The sequence below is a fragment of the Puma concolor genome, chromosome B4, assembly GCF_028749965.1.
Source record: "Puma concolor isolate L17-30 chromosome B4, mPumCon1.1.hap2, whole genome shotgun sequence".
NCBI lineage: Eukaryota > Metazoa > Chordata > Mammalia > Carnivora > Felidae > Puma > Puma concolor.
Window position 1 is genome coordinate 19,811,221 of NC_141673.1, and position 14,549 is coordinate 19,825,769.

The 14,549-nt window shown below is 36.3% G+C and overlaps 1 protein-coding gene across 6 annotated transcripts in view; it reads left to right on the plus strand.

The window, feature by feature from the left end:
* The window catches only part of WASHC3 (WASH complex subunit 3), a 95,869-nt gene that overhangs the window by 34,878 nt on the left and 46,442 nt on the right, over nucleotides 1-14,549 (plus strand). For 2 of the 6 annotated variants that reach the window (XM_086712517.1, XM_025926747.2), the window contains exon 7: nucleotides 13,169-13,418. The exons of 3 other annotated variants lie outside the window; for them this stretch is intronic. In XM_086712517.1, coding sequence (XP_086568643.1) covers nucleotides 13,169-13,253 — 85 coding nt within the window. In that variant the 3' untranslated portion in view covers nucleotides 13,254-13,418. Of the gene's footprint in view, nucleotides 1-9,073; nucleotides 9,129-13,168; nucleotides 13,419-14,549 lie in introns of those variants that run through there. One more of the 6 variants, XM_086712518.1, reaches the window with a different exon arrangement.

Below are 14,549 nucleotides of genomic sequence, written 5' to 3' on the forward strand. Positions count from 1 at the left end.
GCTTCTGATTGGTTTCCTTATTCTCTTTCAGTCTGCCACGAAAGCCTTAGTGGATCTGTTCATACTTTGTTCTTGTTTCAAAACTTTCTGTGACTCTCAACTGCCTTCAACACAGAGTTTAACAACTTAGAATTGCATTTAGAGATGCTTTTATCATCAAGACCCAGACTCTTTTGCTTCATTTCTTGCCACTCTTCCATACATTCCTATCTCCTGCAGCTGTAGCAGACTATTTGCAGTTCTCTGAATTCCCCTATTCCCTTTTGGTATCTTCAATTTTTTTTTTTACCTCTCCTTGGACCTCTCTGGCCTGGCTAATTTCATATTAATTAAGACTCCATTTAGGTATCACTATGGGAGGAAGTCCATGGATGACTACCAAGGGGAGAATGACCAGCACCCCAATACTTCCTTGACTTATCTCATTTAGAAGTTTGAAGGCCCGTCATTGTCCGTAAATGTTGAGAAACATTCAGTTGCAAGGTGGTGCCAAGTTTTGGGGTAGAATTCCAGTAACAGTTAACATTGTCTTACAGAAAAGCTGCTCCTCAACCACAGCCTGGAGCCTGAATTCTGATCCATTACCTCATACGTACATGCCATCAGTCACAAGGGTTGAAGAGGGGGTGACTCACTATAACCTATCACTGCTACTACTAGAAAACCTCAGCATTTATCATTTATCTAGATATGATAAGTGAAATCAACCATCTTGTTAAAGAGGAATCCTGGCACTTTGAGAATGATGTTTATAGAAAATTAGGGAGTCTGACTTTAGGAGAAAAGTTGGAGATGCTGAAGGAGAGAAAATGTGCCATCTGAGGGAAGAGTATACTTTTATTGAGAATCTTAGTACAAATTAAGCCTCAGCCAAGAACTTTCAGTAAAGATTGTTTTGTTTTTCCTTTAAAGTGTAAGCATACACTTTTTTAAAATTAGCCTTAAGTAGTAAGACAGACTCCTACAATGGTTAGAATAGTCTAGATCTGTCTGCACTGAGCAAAGAGCAAAGATGAAGTTGATACAGAAATAAATACTGATCAAAAATACATTATGATTTCATTGACCTGTGTGGATAAAAATTTGGAAGCTAAGAGTATATAATTTTAAAATAAAACAGTTTATATAAGGAGAAATAAGACCTGGCTATTTTCCTAGAAAAATGACTGTCATTGAATTTTAGAAAGTTTATGAAACTGAAGAAAATGCCTGATAGTTACCAAATAAAATTTGTTTGATACTTTGTTTTATTTTTTTTTTAATGTTTTATTTATTTTTGAGACAGAGAGACAGTGTGTGAGCAGGGGAGGGGCAGAGAGGGAGACACAGAATCTGAAGCAGGCTCCAGGCTCTGAGCTGTCAGCACCGAGCCCGATGCAGGGCTCAAACTCACAAACCACCCGATCATGACCTGAGCCGAAGTCGGACACTCAACCGACTGAGCCACCTAGGCGCCCCTGTTTGCTACTTCTAAATGATAAATTATTTTTGAAATTCCCAAGATTTTGAAAATAACAATAGTGCTTATATAGCCAAGAACTATTCCTGTTTAGCTTGAAAAAATTAGTTTCCAATGACACTGAAATAAAGATATGTAGGGGCACCTGGGTGGCGCAGTTGGTTAAGCGTCCGACTTCAACCAGGTCACGATCTCACGGTCTGTGAGTTCGAGCCCCGCGTCGGGCTCTGGGCTGATGGCTCAGAGCCTTGAGCCTGTTTCCGATTCTGTGTCTCCTTCTCTCTCTGCCCCTCACCCGTTCAAGCTCTGTCTCTCTCTGTCCCAAAAATAAATAAACGTTGAAAAAAAAAAAAAAAAAGATATGTAAAAGAGTACCTTTGTCACCATCATACTCTAAAGAATTTAAGGGAAGAGGCGCCTGGTGGTTCAGGAAATTAAGTGTCTGACTCTTAATTTTGGCTCATTTCATCATCTCACATTTCCATGGGATTGAGCCCCACGTTGGGCTCAGCACTCATAGCACAGACCCTGCTTGGGATTCTCCCTCTCTCTCTGCCCCTCTCCCACTTGTGCTTTCTCTCTCTCAAAATAAATAAACATAAAAAAAATAGTTCAGGGGCGCCTGGGTGGCTCAGTCAGTTAAGCGTCCGACTTCAGCTCAGGTCATGATCTCACGGTTCATGGGTTCAAGCCCCACATTGGGCTCTGTGCTGACAGCGCAGAACCTGGAGCCTGCTTAAGATTCTCTGTGTGTGTGTGTCTCTCTCTGCCCCTCCCCCACTTGCACTCTCTCTGTCTCTCAAAAATAAATAAATGTTAAAAAAATTAAAAAAAAAAATAGTTCAGGGGCACCTGGGTGGCTCAGTCGTTTAAGTGTCTAACTTCGGCTCAGGTCATAATCTCACAGGTCCTGTGTTTGAGCCCCGCGTGGGGCTCTGTGCTAACAGCTCGAAGCCTGGAGCATACCTCAGATTCTGTGTGTCCCTCTGCCCCTCCGTGGCTCATGCTCTGTCTCTCTCTCTCAAAAATAAGTAAACATTTAAAAAAATAGTTTAAGGAGAGAGAAAATGGAAATCTTTTAAGATTAATCTATTCTAGTTTTGCATTCAGAACGATAGAACAGGTATATTCTTTGAATCAATGCAAATTTTCTTATCAGGAGAAAAAAAAGTATTTTCTCCCTTATCCTGTTCTTTTGTATACTTTTATGTCCTAGAACTATGGTCACTATTATTACCTAGTAATTACTACTTTTACTGTTCTAGGATACATAGACTAGCCTCTGGACCTGCCCAGCAGGAGATGAAATTCATGATGGTTATGGCTCATCCTAAGGCAGACTCTAGAAATGGTCTGCATATTCAGATTCTGCCCTGCCACTGTCTAGCAATATGACCCTGGACTATTTAATTGCTCTGTGCATAAATTTACTCATCAGTAAAATGGTAAATAGGACTTCACCCTTCACAGAGTTGTTCAGACTTAGAGAATGATGTAAGCACTTAGCACAGCTCTGGACAAGCAGCAAATGGCCAGTAAATGTTAGTTGTGATTTATGAATGTTTTAATGAGGGAATAGGTATCAATGGATTTTCCAGGCTTTTGGATCGCAACTTATTTATAATCCTCTAGTCGCCTGTATACCATTGTGTTTTCAACAAAGACATACTTAACATACACAGAGTAGTCATCCTTTGGTTTATACAGTTTTCATTTTCTCAAACTGAAAAATGTGTATTTTAAACTTTGCAGTAAAGAACAGACTTCTGAAATTGAAATTCAGCTGGTCACACTCTTAATATTAGTGGGGGGGGGGGTACAGTTTGTAGCATTTTTTGAGGTAAAATTGGTACATAACATTTTATAAGTTTCAGGTGTATGACATTGTAATTTGACATCTGTATACACTGTATACACTACAAAGTGGTCACCACTAAAAGTCATTACCATCATCCATCACCATCCCTCACTCCACTCACTCATTTTGCCCACCCTCATCCTGCTCCCTTTCTGGTAACCACCAATCTGTTTTCTGTACCTATGAGCTTAAATTTGTATTATTTTGTTAATTCATTTGTTTGCTTTTTTTTTTAGATTCTACATGTGAGTAAAATCATTTGATATTTGTCTTCCTCCATCTGACTTATTTCACTTAGCGTAATACCTTCATGGTCCATCCATGTTGTTGTAAATGGCAAGATTTCATCCTTTTTTATGGCTGAGTAGTATTCATTGTGTGTATACATACACATATACATACATACCTATACATATAAATATATATATTACAACTTATTTAGCCATTCATCCAATGATGGACATTTAAGTTGTTTCCATTTCTTGGTTATTGTAAGTAATGCTGAATGAACATAGGGGTGCAAATATCTTTGCAAATCAGCATTTTTGTATTCTTTGGATAAATACCCAGAAGTCAAATAGCTGAATCATATACTTGTATTCTTAATTTTTTGAGGAATGTCCGTACCGTTTTCCACAGTGGCTGTGCCAGTTTACATTCCTACCAATAGTTTGTGAGGCTTACCTTTTCTCCAGATCCTAAGCAACACTTGTTATTTCTTGTCTTCTCGATAATACCCATTCTACCCAGTGGGAGATGATATCTCATTGTGGTTTTGATTTGCATTTCTCTAATAATTAGTGATGTTGAAGATGTTTTCATGTGCCTGTTGGTCATTTGTATGTCTTCTTTGAGAAAATGTCTATTCAGATCCTCTGCCCATTTTTTAATCAGGTTGTTTGTTATTTTGTTGTTGAGTTTTATAAGTCCTTCATATATTTTAGATATTAATCCTCTGTCAGATATATGATTTGCAAAAATCTCCCATTCAGTAGGTTGCCTTTTCATTTTGATGATGGTTTCTTTTGCTGTGCAGGGGCATTTTAGTTTGATGTAATCCCATTTGTTTGTTTTTGCTTTTGTTTCCTTTGTTTTTGGACTCAGAGCCACAAAAATATTACTAAGACCAATGTCAAGGAGCTTATTGTATGTTTCCTTCTAGCAATTTTATGGTTTCATGTCTGACATCGTAGTCTTTAATTGACTTTGAGTTAATTTTTATGTGTGATATAGTGATCTAGTTTCATTCTTTTGCATGTGGTTGTCCAGTTTTTTCAACATCATTTATTTAAGAGACTGCCTTTTCTCCTTTATATATTCTTGACTCCTTTCTCATAAACTGATTATCCATATATGTGTGGGTTTAATTCTGGGGTGTCAATTCTGTTCCTTTGATCTGTGTGTCTGTTTTTATGCTAATAGCATACTGTTTTGATTACTATGGCTCTGTACTGTAGTTTGAAATTGAGGCATGATACCTTCAGCTTTGTTCTTTCTCAAGATTGCTTTGGATTTTAGGGCTTGTTTCCATACAAATTTTAGAATTATTTTTTCCAAAAGGCCATTGGAATTTCAATAGGAATTGAATAGAATCTGTAGATTGCTTTGGATAGCATGGACATTTTAACAATATTAATTTTTCCAATCCATGAGCATGGGATATCTTTCCATTTATTTGTGTCTTCTTCAATTTCTTTCATCCGTGTCTTTCTTATAGTTTTCAGTATACAGGTCTTTCAATTCAAAGTTCTATTTAGGCATTTTATTCTTTTTCATGAAATTTTTTTTTTTTTTATGTTTTATTTATTTTTGAGAGAGAGAAAGCACAAGCGGGGCAGGGGCAGAGAGAGGGGAACAGAGGATCCAAAGCAGACTTTGTGCTGACAGCAGGGAGCCCAATGTGGGGCTTCAGTTTGCAAACTGTGAGATCCTGACCTGAGTCGTAGTCAGACGCTCAACCAACTGAGCCATCCAGGTGCCCCAATCTTTTTGGTGAAACTGTAAATGGGATTGTTTTCTTAATTTCTGTTTCTGATAATTTGTTAATAGATTATAGAAACACCAAAATTTCCATATGTTGATTTTGTACTGTGCTACTTTACTGAATTTGTTTATTAGTTCTAATAGTTTTTTGGTGCTATTGTTTGAGTTTTCTATGTATAGTATCATGTCATCCACAAATAGTGACAAATTTACTTTCTTTCCAATTTGATGCATTTTATTTCTTTTTCTGGTCTAATTGTTATGGCTAGGATTTCCAATATTATGTTGAATAAAAGTGGGGATAGGGGCATCCTGGTCTTATTCCTAATTTTAGAGGAAAAAGCTTTCAGTTTTTTACTATTGACTGGTGTTAGCTGTGGGTTTGTTATATATGGCCTTCATTATGTTGACATGTGTTCCCTCTATATCTAGTTTGTTTAGAGATTTTATCATAAGTGTTATTGAATTTTGTCACATGCTTTTTCTGCATTTGTTGAGATGATAATATGATTTTTTTCCTTCATTTTATTAATGTGGCATATAGCATTGATTTATATGTGGATTTTGAACCATTCTTGCATCCCTGGAATAAATCCCATTTGATCATGCTATATGATCCTTGTAATGTATTATTGAATTCAATTTGCTAATATTTTGTTGAGGATATTTGCATCTATGTTCATCAGGGGATGTTAGCCTGTAATGTGTGTGTGTGTGTGTGTGTGCGCGCGCGCGCGCGCTGTCTTTGTCTGGTTTTGGTATTAGAGTAATGCCAGCCTCCTAAAATAAGTTTGGAGGCATTCACTCCTTTTTGATCTTTTGAAAGAGTTTGAAAAGGGTAGGTATTAAATCTTTGAATGCTTGGTAGAATTCACTACATGTGAAGCTGTCTAGTCCTGAACTTTTGTTGAATCGATCTTCTTATTGGTAATCGGTCTATTCAGATTTTCTTTTTCTTTAGTCTTGGAAAATTGTGTATTTCTAGGAATTTACTCATTTCTTCTAGGTTGTCCAGTTTTTTTGGTGTGTAGTCATTCTTAGTAATCTCTTCTGATCCTTTGTATTTTTGTGATGTCAGTTGTAATTTCTCTTTCCTTTCTGATTTTATTAGAGACTCCTTTTATTCTTTGTTAGTCTAGATAAAGTCTTGTCAATTTTGTTTATCTTTTCAGAGAACCAGCTCTTAATTTCATTGATCTTTTCTATTGTTTTTTTTATTCTGTTATTTCCACTCTGATCTTTAATATTTCCTTCCTTTTACTGACTTTGAGCTTTATTTTTCCTTCTTTTTCTAGCTCTGTCAGGTGTAAAGTTAGATGGCTTGAGATTTGGGGTTTTTTCTTGTGGTAGGCCTGTATTGCTGTGATCTTTCTTCTTAGAACTACTTTTGCTGCATCTTGTAGATTTTGGTATATCATATTTCTGTTTTCATTTGTCTCTGGGTATTTTTTTTAATTTCTTCTTTGAGTTTTTTAAAGTTTAGTAATTTGAGAGAGAGAAAGAGAGAGAGTGAGCACAAGCAGGGGAGCAGCGGGGAGAGAGAATCCCAAGCTGGCTCTGCACTGTCAGTGGAGAGCTTGATGTGGGACATGAACCCACAAACTGCAAGATCATGACTGAGCTGAAGTCAAACACTTAACCAACTGAGCCACCCAGACGCCCCTCTTCTCTCAGTTTTTTGATGACCCAGTGGTTGTTCAGTAGCATGTTCTTAGTTTTTCCATTAATTCTTATAATGGATTCTACTTTCATACCATTGTGAGTGGGAATGTTTGATAAAATTTCAGTCTTCTTGAATTTATTGAGATTTGTTTTGTGGCCTAACACATGATCTATCCATGTGGAGTTGAGAAACATGGATATTCTGTTGCTTTTGGATGGAGGGTTCTATATATTTTAAGTCCATCTGGTCTAGTGTGTCATATAAGGCTGATACTTCCTTATAAATTTTGTTTGGATGATCTATCCATTGATGTAAGTGGGTGTAACATATTGATTTGGCTAATGAAAACATCCAATGAGTCAAGTTATTGTGCAGGCTTTGAACCAAACAAGCTCATTGACATTTGTCCTGGAGATATTTATTCAAAAGACATTTATACCTCCTCCCAGACTGTGGAATGACCAAAGTTATGGTTGCCAGAAGTAAAAGTAATCACCTCAGCCTCACTTTGACAAGAGGGGATTTATTTGTGTTAACCAAAAGGGTACTGGAAAGCAAGAAAACTTTCTGTTAATTATACTGAAAGGATGTCCAGCCCTCTACGGGAATTCCTTATCTGCCAGTAATCTTTGTCTATGTCCTGCTACACACAACAACATAATGGATTAAAGTTTGGGCTTTGGCTGGTTGAGGGTGGGATAGACCTCAATTCCCCATCTGAACAATTCCAAAAAATAGTTTTACTGCTTCCATTTTTAATTCTTGCTGAGCTGGAATCCCATTCAATGTAATTATCGTTTCTCAACCACTCGCTGGCAAACTGGATAGAAAGTACAAGACAGGAAAAAACAACATCAAAATATTGTTATTGGTCTAGTGTTGGAGACCTTGATCACGAGAGTCAGAGAAATAATAGAAATATTAAAGAGATGTTATTAAAAAGAAGTTGTGGCCTGCCAATGACTAGTAAGCAAAAGATAAAGGAGCAGCTGGGAATTAAAGGGCCCCAAGATAAATGGCAAAAGCCAGTTCTTATAGGAGGGCTGACTTTGTTTTTCTTTATAGTATTGGGCATTACATTGTTTCCCTGACTGCAGGAATCTATGTACCACAACAAAGGACAGGATATACCTGGGTTGATGGGCATTCAGAAGAAAAAGACCAAAGGGTGTGTAGTTTGAGTAAATGTAATGCTGAAATAAGTCTCACTAGCTACTATAATAAGTCTCACTAGCTACTATAATATCAGAGTCTAGATTGTCATTTTTATAACCACCCCAAAGGTCTTTATATGGTCAGTACAATCTTGGTTCAGGAATTTAGTGTTTTACTTTTTCCTGAAGACCACCTATTGCCATTGCCTAGAGCTATGACAGAACAGTCTTGAGTGACAACAGTATCATGTGACATTATAGCTCTAAGTGTGCTATAGTTGATATTGAAAAGTGATTTGGATGATAACTACTGTACTCTCTCCCCATAACCTCCTACTCAGTAATATTTTTACTAACAATGTTTTTGTCACTTAATCTGCTTTAAGTTCAATGGTCTTAGGTTTAAAGAAAATGAAAAATATTTTTAAACTATTTATCTACACTAAAAAATGTTTTTCCAAAGTATGTTTATATGGTTTTTGTGTCCTCAAAGTGGCTGTGGTTTTAAGCACAAGTATAAATATCTCTTTAACGAAAACAAATTCAACCAACAATATTTGTATGTTAGGACTCTTTTCGTGTTCAGAATCACAGAAACCAGCTCAAACTAGTTTAAACAAAAAGAGAAGTTACTGATTCACATAGCAAAGAAGTCCAGGTAGTAGGGCAGGATCTAAGGCCCGTGTCATCAGTGCTTGCTGTCTGGCTGGCAGTGTTCTCTCTTTCCTAGCACCCATTCCACCTTTACTCCTTGGCATAGTCATTCACTTCTCTCCTGCTACAGATGAGCTTACTGCTTGAAGCCAAGGAATTCACAATTATGAAGGCTTTAATATTGCTAGTTTTGCTAACTGAACAAAATAAACTATGGAATATTATAGCTCATTTCTAGGGAAACATTGTGATTGGCCCTGCGTGGGTCTTGTGCCCTCCCTTGAATCAATCTCTCTTCCCAGGGGAAGATTCTTAATGATTGGCCAAGCCTGGATTATGTGACTAAAACAAGGAAGGGTATAGGGAAAGAGTGGGGGAACAGAGATTGTGATTGACATCCTTATTTGATTCCCATAAGTGAGAAAGGTGAGTAACAAAAAGAACTTGCACACAGCATCTAATATGCTAAAAAGTACTGATTTGTATGTGTTTAGTTCTTCCTTCTCCTTTCCTTTCTAAATTTTGGCTCATTTTTTGTTGAAGTCAGCCTAGTAACTTTAATAAGTAACTTAAAAAGACTTATTTTAGGGGCGCCTGGGTGTCTCGGTTAAGCATCCAACTTCAGCCTGGGTCATGATCTCAGAGTTTGTGAGTTCGAGCCCCACATTGGGCTCTGTGCTGACAGCTCAGAGCCTGGAATCTGCTTCAGATTCTGTGTCTTCCTCTCTCTCTGCCACTCCCCTGCTTGTACTCTATCTCTCAAAATTGAATAAACATTTTTAAAAAATTTAAATACTTATTTTAAAAGATAGACTAAGTAATGAGTTTAATGCTAAACTCCTATAATTTTTATTTTGTTAAGACTTTTTGGATAATCTTGGTGCCACAAATTATATAAGTATGCTTATTAAAATGCAGCTACCAACCTAGCATTTTTTTTATCATTGAACCACTATAGATTGAGATTTTTAAAAAACGTGCATGATACATCATGAATGTACTTTTGACTTTATATATGTCTCTATATTTTGCTGATAAACTCTTTTTTTTTAGTGATTTACTTGTATATTTAAGATAAACTATTATAAAGTCCTCATCTAATTTTAGTAGTGAATCATTTGACTTTTTAGAAACTAAACTTTATACCAATACTTTAAGGTAGTAACTTTTTCAAATATATCTTTAAAACTTCTTTGCATGGGGGGTGCCTCAGTGGCTCAGTCAGTTAAAAGTCCATCTTTGGCTCAGGTCATGATCTCATGGTCTGTAAGTTCAAGCTCTGCATGGGACTCTCTGCTGTCAGCACAGAGCCTGGTTTGGATCCTCTGCCTCCTTCTCTCTCTGCCCCTAACCACCTCCCTCTCAAAAATAAATAAACATTAAATAAAAACTTTGCATAAAAGACAACTTAAAAGGTTCATATATACAGGATCAAGCAAGAGCACTTCTGATCATAAGACAAAAAGCCAAATTTTTGTTCCCACTAAGAATATGCTGGAAATGCTGGTATTATTATAAGTTTTATTATTGCTACTAACATTTCTATAAAGCTTTTTAACTTAGATAATGCTTTCATATACATTATTTCATTTGATTCTCATGGTATCTTGAAATTTTTCTCTTTTTTGTACCCAAAGGGAACTAGTATATGCTTTTTCATTTGTCTGCCTAGCAATTCCAAGCCAAAGTAGCATACAATTTATTTTTAAGTGAATGAAGACAAACAATAATAAATATTGACAAACATACTAAGAAAATGGAACCCTTGGAATCCCACCAACCCCACTGGTGGGAGTGTAAGATGATATAGCTGCTATGGAAAACAGTATTGCAGTTCTTCAAGAAATTAAGCATAGAATTGCCATATGGTTGAGCAAATCCACTTCTAGATATATACCCAAAAGAAGTGAAAGAAGGGACTGAAACATGTATTTGTATACCATGTTCATAGTAGCATTATTCACAGTAGCCCGAAGTTGGAAACAATCCAAATGCCCATCCACAGGTGAATGGGTAAACAAAATGTAATATGTGCGTACAAAGGAGTATTATTCATCCTAAAAAGGAAGGAAATTCTCATACCTATTACTCCTACCATATGCTCTAATTTCATCAAATTTGAACTGCAATTACTTTATACTCTACGTCCCAAATGATTTATAGTTCCCAAATGCAGCATGCATTCCCATTTTTTTTCTTTATTCAGAACACTCTCATCCTCACTTACTCCCACCTTTTCTGTTTTTGAGAAACTCCTACTTATATCTTAAAACCCTTTACAAATGTCTCCACTTCTCTGGAATCTTCTCTGACCAAACCTCATAGAGTGAATTAACTTTTTACATAAGCATAGTTACTACAACTGTATTTATGTATATCACATTTATAATAATAATTTATATTTCTGTCTCCCTCTAAAATATCCCCCTAAAATATCAGTTTCTTCAGGGAAGGAACTACTTGTTATTCATTTCTGTATCTCTAGCACCTAACACAGTTCCTGGCAAAATTGTGGGTACGTGATGATGATGATGATGATGATGATGATGATGGTGATGACTATGACGATGACAATGACCACGAAGATAGCATCTATTTAATATACTTACTATGTGCCAGATATTATTTGATATACTTTACATATAATATTTCCTAGTCATTACAATACTCCAGTCGGTTCGTTGGATCCAAAGTGGTTACCTAGCTTCCCCAAAATTGCTCAAATATGTAGCAAGACTGGGATTTGAATCCAGGCAGTCTGGCTCCAGAATGTGTGTTCTTAACCACTATGCTATACAGCTGTGATGATCACATGTATTAAAAAATGGTTACACACATACATTAATGTTATAATTTCAGCTCCTTTTAGGCTTAAGCTGCTTTTACCCTTAAGTAGCATTTATTTTAGGGGTATCATATACATTGTTTTATTTGTTTGAGTTGCCATAGATATAATTTTTACATTGTATTCAAATTCTCTCTGGTAATTTTTTTCTTTTTTAACAAAGTAAAGGCAGTAAGAAATCACAAATACAGCAAAGACAGATTTACTTGGAAAATGTGCCCAGTATTCATGCCCAGTGGTTCCACAGTCTTGCTTCTATGGAGAGCAATGAAGACTGTGGTCTCATGTTAGTATTTTAGGCAGATGGAGTATCAGTCAAAACCTGGTAAACGCCTTACCCAGCTTCCAAGTTTTACTGTATCGAGTACATGTGACTTCCTAATAGGTATAATCTAAAACGGTGCAGCAGAGCAAATGAGTTTCTGTTTTACCCATTGCTGGGGAGCAGTGCCAGCATATCTTTCTGTTTTGTACATGACAGATATGATATTAAAAACTATAAGCCAAAACTCAGCCATAATTTTTAATAACTAAATGTACATGGTAGACTATACATGTTTTAATTTTAGTAACAGTGATTTTATTTATGGCAAAGCAGAGTTTTATTGGTTGGTGTCCTAAATCTTTAATAAGAATCAAAGAGCCTGAGGGAGAAATAAGTCTGGTAGTTCTCAATTATTAAGACAGAGCAGCTATATTATTCTTCCACTCCCTGTTAGTTTCCCCAAAAGTATACTTTACTTGCTTAACTTATTTTCTCAGTGAGAGTGAATAGAGGCTGAATAATAGTATTACCATATTGATTAGATAATTTACTAGCAAACACTATGGAACTTATCTAGTTGAATGTTTGGTTTGTTGTAAAATTTCATTTGGTTTATTATATCTCCCTGCAAAGTTGAGTTTAATCATTCTCATATCTCCTTGTTTTACCTAGGGAGTCTTCAAGACATTATTTTTACCAACTCATACTTTTTACATTCATTCTATGAAGATAAAATATAAGTGAAAACACTCAACAAACATTAAGAACCTTTTACCAGGCCCTCTTCTCCCCTGCAAAATTTCCATACTGTCTGTGTTTCTTAATGGCCATTCTTTAACTCTCTTCCATTTGTAAATTTCTTTCTGCAGCTTTCCTGGAACATGAAGATTTTCGTTTTCTTTCCATTTCTAGCTTTCCTTTCTCTGTACCTCTTGTATACTTGGAGACTACGGAGATGTAGCACTGGTCACGCCAGCCTCTCCACATCACATCTCTGTCTGTAGTTGGGTCTCCATGGAATGAGAAGCAGAAAGTACTGAACTAGCAAATTCTGTAAGGACTGGCAAGAGAAAACAGCGCTGTGGCCCATACAGGAATAGCACTAGTAATCCCCAGAGTGCTGGAAAAGCCAAAGAGAAGCATGCTGTGGAGGAGACTGGGAGACTCTCAGTTAAGGACACAGACTTGGTGAACTTATTAACAGCAATATTCTAGGATGAACCTAATTTACAGATAGTAATTGCTTTTTTTCAACTGGAAAAACCAAATTGTTTCCTTCTCTTTCAGGAGGCCAGATGCTCCAGTGCCTGATGGTGAAGGTGAAAAAAATACAGAAGAAAGTTCAGATAGTGAATCTTCTTTTAGTGACTAAGCTTAATTTTCATAACAGTTACACATACATGTGTGGGTATGCATTTACATTCTATAAGAAAGAGAGCCTGAGCTTGAACTCTTAGTCATAAAAACATCAAATGGTCATATATCTACCACCAAACTCCCTCTATGTTAAAAAAAATAATAAAGCATTTATAATCTGGCAGAATGTCTTATTACCAAAATACTGAAAAGTAGAATAACCAAAATAAAGTGCCATTAGTGCTGCAAATACCAAGGTGGGAGATTTCAGGATGTGGTGAGCATTGAAAATGAAGTCAATGTGAGTTTGGTGATCAAAAACAGACTCAATGCAAAAAAGTGAATTTGACTAAGTGAGTAATTCAATTTTTGTGACTATTTTAGCATGAAAAGTATTAAGTGCATTTATATTATAAGAATTGCTAAAGAATTTTCTGGCAGAGACTAATATTGGATTTAAATTTTCAGTGACAACTTGAAGCTGATATGTCATAGAAATTATGAAGTTGAAATTTATTGGCATATAGAGCTTTTCACCACTTGGTCATTAGTTCATATACTATCAAAGTGTCAGATATTCTTAGAATATTATCAGATAGAAATTGAATTGAAGGTAGTTTCAGTATGTTTCACAGTGAGCAGGCATCATGTCATCAACTCTTTTATTGCCTAAACAGAAAAAAATCTTTAATTTAAAATGCTGTCCTTACCTCACCTTGCAAATAATTCTTCATGAATAATTATTTGCGCAGTCTAGAAAATCTCTAAAATACTTACATGGAAAGATATATAAATGCATTTGATTAATGGTACCTGTCTTAGTTTAGCCCACCTGAAAGTAGACCCTGAGGAAAAGACTTGGGGGTAAGTATGGCATTTGTGAGGTGATCACAGGAAGCAGAAGTGAGAGAACAGGAAGAGCAAGAGAAAGAAAACCCATACAAAAGTATATTACCAAGGTTGCCATTTTGAACTCTAAGACCTGAGAAGTTTACAAACTGCCTCCTCAAAATATTCACCTAATACAGATAGGATAATTATTAACCAGTTTCCATCCCCTATTAGTTGAAAGTTACCTCCAGGAGAAGTGACTACCCCAGCATTTCTGAGCTATCCTTTTATGAGAGAAAGTAGGCTACCCCAACATTGAAAAAGGACTTGGAACAGAAAGCGGAAAAATGCATGCCTCACACTTGTGGTAGGATTTCACTAGCAAAAACGGACAGGTCTGAGTTCAGAACTAAGTGCAGTTGTGGCTGATATCAGAAGTTGACAAGGAGATGTGATGTTTGGCAAAAGAGATGTTTGTTTT